Here is a 13,252-nt window from a genome sequence, read left to right on the forward strand (position 1 = left end):
GGACTTTTCAGCCCGGGCTGGTTTCGAACCCCGATCCTCAGATCTCTGAGCCACTGGTGCTTGGCTCATTTTACTTTCTTTAACTGATTTTACTTTCTTTCATTTATTTAGTTTTAATACATTTTTGTTTCTTTAGGTAATGAACCTCTTATGTAATTCTACATTTAAAGATATGATTAAAACATAATGTATGCTGATCTTCTATCCTGTGCCAGATTTTTTTTAACTTAATATTAAAGTTTTAAATTGTCTGGGTAGTAAAAATAACCTTAGACCCCATTTTTATCTTTTTTTTGGCCAGTCCTGGGGCTTGAACTCAGGGCCTGAGCACTGTCCCTGGCTTCTTTTTCCTCAAGGCTAGCACTCTGCCACTTGAGCCACAGCGCCACTTCTGGCTGTTTTCTGTGTATGTGGTGCTGGGGAATTGAACCTAGGGCCTCATGTATATGAGGCAAGCACTCTTACCACTAGGCCATATCCCCAGCCTGCCATTTTTATCTTTTGAAAGTGAGCCAGACGTTCAGATTTTTCCAGTCTGATGCAATATAATTCAACAGTTTTTCCTGAAAACTGTTTCTTCCAACCCAGTTAAAAATGTATTGATTCTTTCCACATTTGCTGGGCCACGAACAGGCCTTTGTATATGCTGACAGCTTGACCTTTATCCTGATGGGATTGTGTTTTCTTATGTGTCCTGAAGGGAACTTAGCCACTATACGAGCAAAAGTACAATTTAACAATTTGAGTTACCAGAATATAAAGAGTGTATAGTTCTAAGAACCATGGTCCTTAAGTATATATATTTTTTTCACCAGCTGTGAGAGTTCTTAGCCTATTCTATGTCTAAGTGATGACATTATAATATCAATAGTTAGGTGACTTTTCTATTTACTGTCACTTTATTAGCAGTACTAAAACTTAGGAAAGAATAGATGACCTGCCACACCTCAGGGATATGACGTGGGAGGTAAGGCGGTGAGGGGAGCTGAGGTCGCATCTTCAAGGCCATGTTTTCACATGGATCTAAAGTTGATTCATTCATCTTGCCTTTTACATTGGTTAATAGGGATGTGTTTATTTCTCTGCACTTGTATGAAATGTGCTCAGGTTATTAGGAGACATGGTACGACCAGGCACGGGTAGCTCATGCCTGTAATCCTAGTTGCTCAGGAGGCTGGGATCTGAGGATTGCAGTGCAAAGCCAGCCAAGGAAGGGAGGTCCATAAAACTCTTATCTCCTATTAACCACCAAAAAGTCAGAAGTAAGAGACATGGCAGATGGTATGCAACCTCATTTTGAGATGACTTTGTGTTTTAAGAGAATCATTCTGACTTGTAAGTGTGAATATTTGTTATTTGGGGGGGGGGGGGGGGATACCTGATCCATACTGTTGTCTGCCCACAACCCTCACAACCATTTTTTCTAGGCTCAGAGCATGGTTCTCACAGGCCCTCTTGTGGCATGAATCAGAAAAACACCCTACTCGAAAATGATACTGATTTGTTCTTTTTCTCATCATAAGAATTTAATGTGTGTTTCTTTAGTAGTGTTCTATATTACGTAGTCCCTTTATTTAAGTGTAAATTTCTAAAACACACCTTTGTAAATTTAAGGTGGAATTTCAGTGTTGGCCACTTTGAACTTCGGTATATTCCAGACATGGAAACTAGAGCCGGCTTTATTGAAAGCACCTTTAAACCCAGTGGGAACAAAGAAGAGACTAAAATGATTTCAGATGTGGAAGAGCAGGAGGCCGCCATGCTGGACACGGTGATCATAAAGGTCTCGGTTGCTGATTGGAAGGTTATGGCGTTTAGTAAGAAGGGAGGACATCTGGAATGGGAGTATCAGGTACCCAACACCTGCTGAGAGCTTATAAATGTTTTCCCCTCTCCTACTTTGACCCCACTAGAGTGAAGTCACTAACATTCTGTGTTCTCAACTTACTCTCTATGCTTTAAAAAATGCTTGTAATTGATAGTTTATGAATTATCACTACTGAAATGCTGCTTTAATTATTTAAAATTTGTTTTCCATTTTTGTTTAGTTTTGTACTCCAATTGCATCTGCCTGGTTGGTTAGGGATGGCAAAGTTATTCCCATCAGTCTTTTTGATGATACAAGTTATGCATCTAATGAAGAAGTTTTGGAAGATGAAGAAGACATTGTAGAAGCTGCTCGAGGAGCCACAGAGAACAGTGTGTACTTGGGTGAGCACAGTACTAGTATAGTGATGGTACCATTGGCATGCTGATAGCTAGGTTGTTGTTACATTATTTCTTCCTACTTTAGGAATACCTATCATAGTTTTATTTCTTGAATGCATTCTTTGATGTAGGTTGCCCTTAAAATTATACTTTACTTTCCATTCCTGCTATTTTCCCATTTACCTGGTTCTGAAATGTTAATTATAGTTTGTCCTTTTCATCTCAGGTCTATATTAGAACAGTTTAGAAATGTGCATTGTATATCATGATCTAAAATTACTTATATATCTCTCTAAGATTTGTAGACAATATATACTGTCTACAATTTGTATTTCCATTTGTATTTACATGTTTATCACTCTCTCACCCTTGTCTTAAAAATTAGGGTTTGGGCCTAGAGGTGTGGTTTAAGTAGTAGAGTGCCAGCCAAGCAAGCAATACTAGAAAACACTAGGCCCTGAATTCAAGCCCTGGTACCAGCATAGAACTCAGACTCCATGAAAAGCAAAGATTTTAAGAATAAGTGTCATACATGTGTATGATAGTATTTGAATTATTAGCCGATATTAGCAGATAAACATTAGTAACCATTAAGTTAAATTTGAGTGCTCCGGGCTTTTCTACTCTATGAGCATGCACACACAAGAAAAGTAAGTAGAGTTAATGTAAATTGCATTCAATAATAGTTAGCTTTTTAAAAATATTGCATAGTTGACCAGCAGTTATTAATCAACAATGTTCTCATTGATTCAGGAATGTATAGAGGCCAGCTGTATCTGCAGTCATCAGTCAGAATTTCAGAAAAGTTTCCTACAAGTCCCAAAGCCTTGGAGTCCATCAATAATGAAAACGCAATTATTCCTTTGCCAACAATCAAGTGGAAGCCCTTAATTCGTAAGCAATTACAAACTTCATAACTACTGCTAAAATGTTGATGGACCTAATCCTGTCTCTTCATATTTCAATGTTGCAAACACAAGAACTATTATACACTTTATATTGTACCAATAAATTGGGAAGGCATTACATATGTTAATTATGAATTTTATCATTCAGAGCTTTTTTTCTGGGAAGTAGCTGTTGCTTCTATAGAAATACATGTTAATTCTATACAATTTAGAAAAATTCATAGTGATTCAAAATAAAGTTTAGCTCTTAATATATTTATAGTAAGAATATGTTGGGTAAAAATTACCTATGTATTATATCATATCATTTGAGATATAAGTGAATTGAACTTAAATACTGCATTGTCCTCTCCTTCTTTAATGATCTTTCCATACTTTTTTATGTTTTTATTATTCATGATAATTGCTTCTTTTTTATTTTTAAGTTTAAATTTATTTTTAGCTAACATAAAAATTGTACACATTTGTGAGTGTCATTTGATATTTTAATATAGATTATATCGTTTTATATTCATAAACATTGTTATCTTTTTAATCATTTCTCACTTTATGATAAAAATGTTCAGAATACATTCTTTGAACTTTAGTAAATTATTAAAAGTAATAAATATTTGTGTTTCCAATTACATTAACAGTCTGAAGCTATGTTAAGGATAGTGTGTGTGTGTGTGTGTGTGTGTGTGTGTGTGTGTGTGTGTGTGTGTGTGTGTGTGTGTGTGTGTGTGTGTGTGTGTGTGTGTGTGTGTGTGTGTGTGTGTGTGTGTGTGTGTGTGTGTGTGTGTGTGTGTGTGTGTGTGTGTGTGTGTGTGTGTGTGTGTGTGTGTGTGTGTGTGTGTGTGTGTGTGTGTGTATATGTGTGTGCTGGTCCTGGGGCTTAAACTTAGGGCCTGGACACTGTCCCTGAGCTATTTTTCTCAAGGCTAGTGTTCTGCCATTTGAGCCACAGCTCTACTTCTGTCTTTTTGGCAGTTAATTGGAGATAAGAGCCTCCTGGGCTTTCCTGCCCAGGCTGGCTTTGAATTTTGATCCTCTAATCTCAGTCTCTTGAGTATCTAACATTATAGGCGTAAGCAACTGGCTGAAGCCAGGCTTTAACATAGGAATTTCAGGAAGACTGAATTCAGACCAGAACAGCCACCATCCTCTAGTCATCCTCCAATGGTGTCAGACTTCTCTCAGATCTCCAAACAGGGCTTACTTGCTCTCATGTCTTGCTTTTCCACCTTAATTGTTGCTTTAAATTATTCATTCAGCATTTGTTTATGTTGAGATAGGGTCTCACTATGTTGCTTAGGCTGGTTATATAATTCCTCTCACATCAGCCTCCTAAGTATGAGACCTCAATTGTGCACCACCATGCCCAGTTTCATAGCCTATGTAAGATTGTATACTTTTCAATAGCAGGAACCAAAGGCCAATTGTTTAACTTACATGTTAAACCTTTGAACTGAACTGTGGTGAAATATCAGTTTGTTCAAAGAGTGAACACATGTATTTTCATTAAAGCCATCACAGTTAATACTTTATTGTTTTCTTTTAGATTCTCCATCCAGAACTCCTGTCTTGGTAGGGTCTGATGAATTTGACAAATGTCTTAGCAATGATAAGTTTTCTCACGAAGAATACAGTAATGGGGCACTTTCAATCTTACAGTATCCATATGGTAAGTGTGATTATTCTTGATTGAAAATACTGAGCTTTATTTATCTTATTCTATTACTTGAAATTAAATAATAGAACCCAAATGAAGGGAAGTTGATTGGTACATAGAAAAATATTGGGGGAGGCAGTTTTGTTGGATGTAACTAAGAATATGAGCTCCAAAATCACTTTGTCAGAATCTTGTCTCGGTTTTCCCATATATTAAGTTGGGCACACCTAACTTCCCTGTGTCTCATTCTTATCTGTAAAGTGAGAATGGGAATTCTGCTGTGTATCTATTGGGTTCTTAGGAAGTCTAAATGAGATAGTGCATGTAAGGTCTCAATTACTACTGTACCTAGCACATCATATGTATTGGTCAATATTAACTGTTGTTAGTTCTCATCAGCTATTGGCCTCTGTGGTATAGACTATATAATTGTCTATATAATGAAAAAATCAAATGTTTCCCATAGAGCTACATGAAAATGCTATAAAATGAGGTTATTTTAACCATTTTTACTCAGACAAATTAGTTCAAAGGTTTAAAAACATGAAATTTAGCATGAAGTAAATAACTGTGAAGTAAGCAACAGAGTTTTGGGGGGTGGGTTGTTTGTTTGGTTCTTATTCTGTTGTTCTTTTAGTTAGGAAATGGTCAAATGTGAAAGTTTTTTTTAACAACAAAATGTTTTACAGATGCTCAGATTTATAAGTTCAAGGCCAACCTAGTCTATGTAGTAAGACTTTGTCTCAAAAAAAAAAAACCAAATAAACAAAATACTCAGATCTATATAAGACAAAAATACGTGTTCTTCATCTGTTACCTTAGATTCTAGAAAATCATGTAATTTTAATCAATATTTTAAAAGCAGAAGGCTCTGAACTAGAAATAATAGCCTTTGTTTGAAATTGATCAGTAGACAAGGCTAGAGTATATTACAAAACAGAAGACAGAATTTGTTTTATAGCCTCTGAAAATTGAACCAGAGAGCATGATGAGGATGTTTTCTTACAAATTTTAAGAAAGATTCGTGGTTAAAACTTGACATTTTATTGATCCCAACTGAAAAGAGAACTTAAACCACCTAGAAAGAATCTTGAGTACTAATTCTTAAAGACTCAAGTTGCGGGGCTGGGTGTGATGGTGCACATCAGTAATCCCAGCTACTCATGAGGCAGAGGTCGGAGGATACTGTCAGAGGCCACCCCAGCAAAAGCGTGAGGCTGTCTGAAAAAGAAACTGAAAGCAAAAGACTGGAGTATGACTGTAGGCCTTGAGTTCAATCCCTCGTACTACCAGAGAGAAAAGGGAGAGGGAGAAGGACCACCGGAGTCCGAGGGAGGAAGTGAAAGAGGAAGGACAAGGGAAAGGAAAGGAAGTATTCATTAGTAATGACATAATGGAGTGATCCTTAAAATTGTTTGATAGTCTTACCATATAATATAAAGGAAAATATAAGATGCTTGTACTATAAAGGGCAATGCCTATATTAAGAAAGGAGAAAAAATGAGACAAAGGAAGAAGATATTTGATGTATGCTAAAGAGATTTTTAAAAGATAAAGAAACGAGCTTTAAATTACTATTATAAAACACAGAAATTAGATTATTTTTAACAATTAAAATTAGGCCTGTTTGGTTTAACTCAATATGAAAAACTCTTCTAATTTTTTTAAGATAATGGTTATTATCTACCATACTACAAGAGAGAAAGAAACAAACGGAGCACGCAAATCACAGTTAGATTCTTCGACAACCCAAATTACAACAAGAACATTCGCAAAAAGGATCCTGTTCTTCTCTTACACTGGTGGAAGGAAATCGTTGGAACTATTCTGTTTTGTATCATAGCCACAACTTTTATTGTCCGCAGACTTTTCCACCCTCAGCCTCACAGAGTAAGACATGTTAAATGTATTTTAAAGCATTTGATATACAGAAAACTATTATTGTGTATTCAAGAGAGTAAATGAACTTAGGTTTTACTGTGAAATTGCTGCTGTTTGTACAGTGATATATCATTTAATGATGAGGAGACACTGAGAAATATTTCAAGAAATTTGATCATTGGGGAAATATTTCAAGAAGGAATATATTTCCAAGATATAAATGATATAATTCCACTAGATGACACAGATCATTGTTCCTAGGTTCAAAATTGTATAGCACGCACCTTTGGTTTTTAATATCATAGGCAGTTGCAACCCAATGATAAGTATTTGTGTTTCTTGACACAGAAAAGGCTCAGTTAAAAAAAAAAAAAAAAGGACTGTTTTAGCTTTATTATAATCTAGCGGGGCCAGTGTCATATGTGAAGTCTGTTAATGGCTGAGATGGCTCTCATCCCTGCTTCTTCACCTTCACACATCTCAACCCACTAAGGTGTGGTTTTCATCTCTACCACTCCACGGAACCCACTAAGGTGTGGTTTTCATCTCTACCATTCCATGGAAGCAGGTCTTGCCAAAGTTTTAGATGACCTTGTTACATGTCATAAACACTTCCTCATCCGTCTCTAAGGAAACCTCTCTATTTGATCATATTGAAAACTTTCCTTTGACTTTTCTTGCCTGGCTTCCCTGGCACAGTGCTCTCCTGGTCTCCTTGGTTGTTGGATGACTCTTTGGGACCTCCTCATCTTCTTCATCCTCTCCTGGTCACATCAGTTATAAACTACGCCAGGACACACATTTTCCATTCATTCCACAAAATCTCTCCTGTTTTCCCAGCTCCAATCATCTTACAAACTCCCAAGTCCATTTCTTTGCCAACTATCCAGTAGAAGCTATACAAGTAGTTCAAATGAACAACGTATCAGGCTGTCCTCATTTCCAGTCCTCCATCATTTTGCTCTCCGTGGAATGCTCCACTATACTCCACCATCTAGCCAAAATCATTCTCTCCCTCACCATTCACCAATTGTGTCAGTTTTTTTTCTTGTCTTCAAGTACATTGTCTTCTCCACATCCCAGTTTCTATCTCCTTGGTATAAACATCATACCTCTTCTGAATTACTAGTCTCTTAACTGGTCCTTGTCTGCATTTCCTGGCTTGAAAACCTCTAATAGCCAATTCCTCATTGTTGGAATGAACTCTAACCTTTTAGAACTATTCAGAGTTCTGAATGATCATACCTCACCTACTTTATCCTCATCTCTCACCATACCCTCATCCCTTCTTCCCCCTCCCTCATGCGCAGGGCCATACTGAACTTCTTTCAGTCCCTCCGGAAATCATGCTCTCCCCCAGACCAACAGTGCCCATCCTCGGAAATCGCACCTGAGCCTTGTTCCCCACCTCTTCTCCCTTCCCTTGTATGGTATTAACTCCTGTATCACCTTTAAGTTTGAAATTAGTTGCCATGTCTCTGAGAAGTCTTCTTTAACCTCCTTATTCTAAGTTAGATTGTCTTCCCATGTCTGAGAGCACCCTGTCTTCTCTTTACTAAAGTAAGGACCACTTATTTAATAAGTGGTTCCTCATCTCTGTCTATTGGCAGGGAGAAAAAGGACAGGGAGTGGTCTGTGTGTTTACCTTCATCTTCCCCGTTCCTTACACAGTATCTGGCATGTCATCAGATCCTTGTAAAGATTTGCTAAAAGAATCAATTACTGGGGCTGGGGATATGGCCTAGTGGCAAGAGTGCTTGCCTCCCATACATGAAGCCCTAGGTTCGATTCCCCAGCACCACGAATACAGAAAATGGCCAGAAGTGGCGCTGTGGCTCAAGTGGCAGAGTGCTAGCCTTGAGCAAAAAAGAAGCCAGGGACAGTGCTCAGGCCCTGAGTCCAAGGCCCAGGACCGGCCACAAAAAAAAAAAAAAAGAAAAGAATCAGTTACTGAATCAGTGAACCATAATGCTGTCCCGACCATAATAGCTTACTAACATCTTCTGGAAAATCATATAGGAAATATTAGTGAGGAGACATTGCCAAATTCGGTGTCCTGTTGTTGGAAACATTTTAAATCATCTATAAAGTCATTGAGACATAAATTAATCTAGTCTTGCCCAGGTGTCTGCATTCATACGTCCGTGTGTGTATCCTCTTATCTAGTCATATATTAGATGCTACATCTAACATACCCACATTACAAGGACACAAAATCCTCTCAATGACTAGACTGATGGCAAGGAGAAGATACCTTTTCTTCTTTATTAAAGAGAAATGATGTGTTTTGTGATTTTCTGATGCTCTTTATTTTTCTCAATGCTGTTTGTTTTTCAATGTCATTTTGTAACTTCAGATGGTTAACTAATTTGAGTTCAGCTTTGTTCTGGTAATGAGTTTGTTTTCTCTCTTATCAGCAACGAAAGGAATCTGAAACTCAGTGTCAAACTGAAAATAAATATGATTCTGTAAGTGGTGAAGGCAGCGACAGTAGCTGGAATGATCTGAAAAACTCGGGATATGTTTCACGGTAAGTGTTCTACAAAACATCTGCAAGTTATCGGTTCTGATAACAAGCATTTGAATCCTGAAGTAGCCTCTAAACTAAAACTTTGCTAAATTGTGTTTATGTGTACCTAAGCAAGTAGAACTAATCCTTAAGTAACTTCAAATAAAAGTAGTTCTTATCCTAAAAAGGATTAAAATACAGTGTTTTGGGGGTTTAGAAGCTCAACCATCAAATTGAGTTCATCTTTTTCTGTCTGTAATAGAAAGTAGATAGATGAGGAAAAAACACTCATAGAACATGCAGGGTTTTTTTTTTTAAGCATGAGAGAAATTGGTTAGCTAAATATAGACAGTTGACGTAGTTTCAAAGTAAAGAAGCAAGTAGAGTCATTTGGGTATAAAATGTCATCTTTGATGCTATGTGGTATAGGAGAGGGTGGTCTGGTTGATTTTTCAGAAGATGTATGTTCAGATTGTGTATTTCACTTGGAACTTTCAAACATCTAAGGTAATGGTTTTGTGACAAAAGATGATTATAAATGTGTGTATTAGGATTTTCTGTTCTATCAAGCCAACTAATGAGAAATAGTGGGAACAAGTAGGACCAGTGAACTCCAGGAACAAAACCAAACTTACAAAGAAATGGGAAGGACACTTTTTGTGCCCTTGCTAATGAAGATGCTGGCTAACCTGTCAGTAGCTCTCAGTAGCAGCAGGCAGAGGGAAAAAGCAAGGGAACTAATGACTCCCTTGAAAGAATCCATCACTGAAGCCAGTCATTGCTCATTCAGTGCTTACTCTAAACAACAGTGCACAGGACAATACTTTAAGGGAAAGAATCCATGAACTAAAGCTCTGGTTGGGATGATTTTAAAGGCCGTGATAAATGAGGTCACGCTGAACTGAGTCTAGAGGTGGAGGTGGACGAGCATGGCATCCTGGGTAATGACGCATTGTAAGGCTAATGTAAGAGATTTACAGTGCTGTACTTTAAAATTGGAACGGGCCAGGCACTGGTGGGCCATGCCTGTAATCCTACCTACTCAGGAGGCTGAGATCTGAGGACCCCGATTCAAAGCCAGCCCAGGCAGGAAAGGCCTCGAGACTCTTCATCTCCAATTAATCACTGAAAAAACAGAAGTGGAGCTGTAGCTCAAAGTGGTAGAGCACTAGTCTTGAGCATAAGAGCTCATGGATAGCATCCAGGCTCTGAGTTTAAATCTCACAACCAAAAAGAACAAAATTTAAGTGGGCTTAATTTTTTAAAATTGTTTTGCCAACCCTAGGCTTGAACTCAGGGCCTGGGCCACTGTCCCTGAGCTTCTTTTTGCTCAAGGCTAGCACTCTACCACTTGAGCCACAGCGCTATTTCCAGCCTTTTCCCTTTATGTGGTACTGGGGAATCAAACCCAGGGCTTCATGCATGCTAGGCAAGCACTCTACCACTAGGCCACATTCCCAGCCTCAGTAATTTTATTCAGTGTTTATTTGTATCTATGATGTCCTGGACACTATGAAGAACATGGACTATGGATTCAGTCATTAGTTTGAGTCCAAGCTTTGTCATTAATCAGCAGACCTTAGGCAAAGTGATACTTTTTATTTATAGGTCTATAATCATTGTATAAGATGTTACTCTTTTTAGAAGATATAATATAGTTGGCCCTTCAAGAATAGGATATGAACTTGGTGGGCTTTTTTTGCATGTGGGAGATAGATTTGTACTAAGGTACTTTGACTACCTATTTTTAGGAATACCAATTATCATTCTTCATTTTCCATGAAGGTAATTGGCCCATGGAGGGTTGAGATCTATTATATCTTCTCCTTAACTCTGTTGCCTAACCAACTGAGACAGCTACTAAATTAATATAAGTGTACAGGTCATAAAGCAATAAAGTTTCCGTTATAAGAGACACACTATAGACCATCTGAATTAATTCTCCCATTGGCACAACATACACACATGCATGCATTGATTGATATAGTTATTCAACAGACATATGTTACACTTTTGATTTGTCCAGGTTCTGAATATGTAGGGGAAACTAGAATACTTTCCTGCATTCATGGTCCCCATGATAGAGTGGTAGTGAAAGGCTACATCCAAATAGCTGCAAAATAATGAGATGAACTGGGTAGTTCAAAGTGCTATGGGAGCAATAAGACACAATTCTAGAAAACTTTACAGGGATGATGAGATGCCTGGTGAAAGAAGAATAGGGTTTCATTAAATACAAAGAACAAATGGTAGGAGCAAAATCCCTGAAGTTATGGGAGAGCATAGAGCAAACTGACTGGAATCTATGGTGCAAGTCATTGAGATCAGGCACTAAAAGGAGAAACAGTTGCCTTGCAGAGGTGCACTGAAGTTAACTTCTGTCTGAATACCTTACGTAGGGACCATACTGACTTGTGAGGCAACCCTGCCAATGTTTAAAAAGAAAACAAAACATCTTTAATTGGGTATAATAATGCATGGAGAGTCTGGTGCCAGGTGCCGGTGGCTCACACCTGTACTCCCTGCTACTCAGGAGGCTGCTATCTGAGAATAACTGTTCAAAGGCAGCCAGGGCAGGAAAGTCCTTGAGACTCTTTTTGTTTTCTTTTTTTTTTCTTCTCTTTCTTTCTTTCTTTCTTTCTTTCTTTCTTTCTTTCTTTCTTTCTTTCTTTCTTTCTTTCTTTCTTTCTTTCTTTCCTTTCCTTTCCTTTCCTTTCCTTTCTTTTCTTTTTCTTCCTTCCTTCTTTCATCTTTCTTTCTTTGGTCTGTCATGGGGCTTGAACTCAGGGCCTAGTCTCTGTTCCTGAGCTTTTGTGCTTAAGGCTAGCACTCTACCACTTTGAGCCACAGTTCTCCTTCCAGTTTTCTGGTGGTTAATTAGAGATAAGAGTCTCACAGACTTTCCTGCCTTGGCTGGCTTTGAACCAGGGTCCTCAGATATCAGCCTCCAGAATAGCTAGGATTATAGGTGTGAGCCACCAGCACCCGGCTCCTTGAGGCTCTTATCTCTAAATAGCCACTAAAAAGTCAGAAATGGAGCTGTGATTCAAGTGGTATAACACTAGTCTTAAAGCAAAAAATCTCAGGAACAACACACACACCACCCCCCACCCCCCCACTCAGGCCTTGATTTTAAGCCCCAGGACTGACACACACACATGCACACGCACACGCACACGCACACACACACACACACACAACAGAAAACAAAAGATCAAAGAATTGAGAATATGATATTTGGTAAATCATGGAAACTACTGGATAGGACAAAATCAGCAGCATAATTACTATTATAAGAACAAGTGATTGACAAATTATTCCTAAGAAAACAAAGGCTTTTAAAATTCTTTTTAAATTAAGTTACTTTATTGTTATTATAAAGGAGATCTACAAAGGGATTACAATTGCATGAGTCAGGTAATGAGTACATTTCCTTTCCTTACAATGTCTTCTGTTCACTCTCCTCTCTCTCCCAATCCCTCCCTCCTGTCTCCACCCATGAGTTGAATAGTTCACTTTCATCAATATCCAATGAGCTCTACTGCTGCACTTTTTTACCCTTTCTCCCTCAAGTTTATCTTCCCTATAAACTTAAATTTTGACACTTTACTGAGTTTATACATTTTTGTATGGTAATTTAAGATTGGATTGTATTTTTACCTTGCTCTGCTATTTAAAACATTGGCAAACCTTTACGTTTTTTACCTATTTCTTTTTTTAAGATACCTAACAGATTTTGAACCAATCCAGTGCATGGGTCGTGGTGGCTTTGGAGTTGTCTTTGAAGCTAAAAACAAAGTAGATGATTGCAATTATGCTATCAAGAGGATCCGTCTCCCCAATAGGTAATAGATGGTTCTTTTAGTATACATGGAGTTGGTACTACAGGCTGTAATTATAGGCACAATGTTCTTTCTGTTGTATTCCATAGTCACTAATAAAGAAGCTAGTTCTAAGTGCTATCAAGTAATAAATTTTCTGAAAGTTATAATCTAGAATATTTCGTATCTACTTAAAAATGCTCTCATTTTTATTCCTGGCAATTCAAAATTTTCCATCGGAATGTATAAGTACCACAGACTTTAATAAATCACA

The 13,252-nt window shown here is 37.8% G+C and overlaps 1 protein-coding gene across 1 annotated transcript in view; it reads left to right on the top strand.

Moving 5' to 3' along the window:
• The window catches only part of Eif2ak3 (eukaryotic translation initiation factor 2 alpha kinase 3), a 65,785-nt gene that overhangs the window by 36,748 nt on the left and 15,785 nt on the right, over window positions 1-13,252 (top strand). The window contains exons 5-11 of the mRNA XM_048352523.1: window positions 1,615-1,852; window positions 2,049-2,211; window positions 2,962-3,102; window positions 4,657-4,779; window positions 6,437-6,657; window positions 9,066-9,178; window positions 12,880-13,002. Coding sequence (XP_048208480.1) covers window positions 1,615-1,852; window positions 2,049-2,211; window positions 2,962-3,102; window positions 4,657-4,779; window positions 6,437-6,657; window positions 9,066-9,178; window positions 12,880-13,002 — 1,122 coding nt within the window. The remainder of the gene's footprint in view (window positions 1-1,614; window positions 1,853-2,048; window positions 2,212-2,961; window positions 3,103-4,656; window positions 4,780-6,436; window positions 6,658-9,065; window positions 9,179-12,879; window positions 13,003-13,252) is intronic.

Source organism: Perognathus longimembris, chromosome 8, assembly GCF_023159225.1.
Source record: "Perognathus longimembris pacificus isolate PPM17 chromosome 8, ASM2315922v1, whole genome shotgun sequence".
NCBI classification, from domain to species: Eukaryota; Metazoa; Chordata; class Mammalia; order Rodentia; family Heteromyidae; genus Perognathus; species Perognathus longimembris.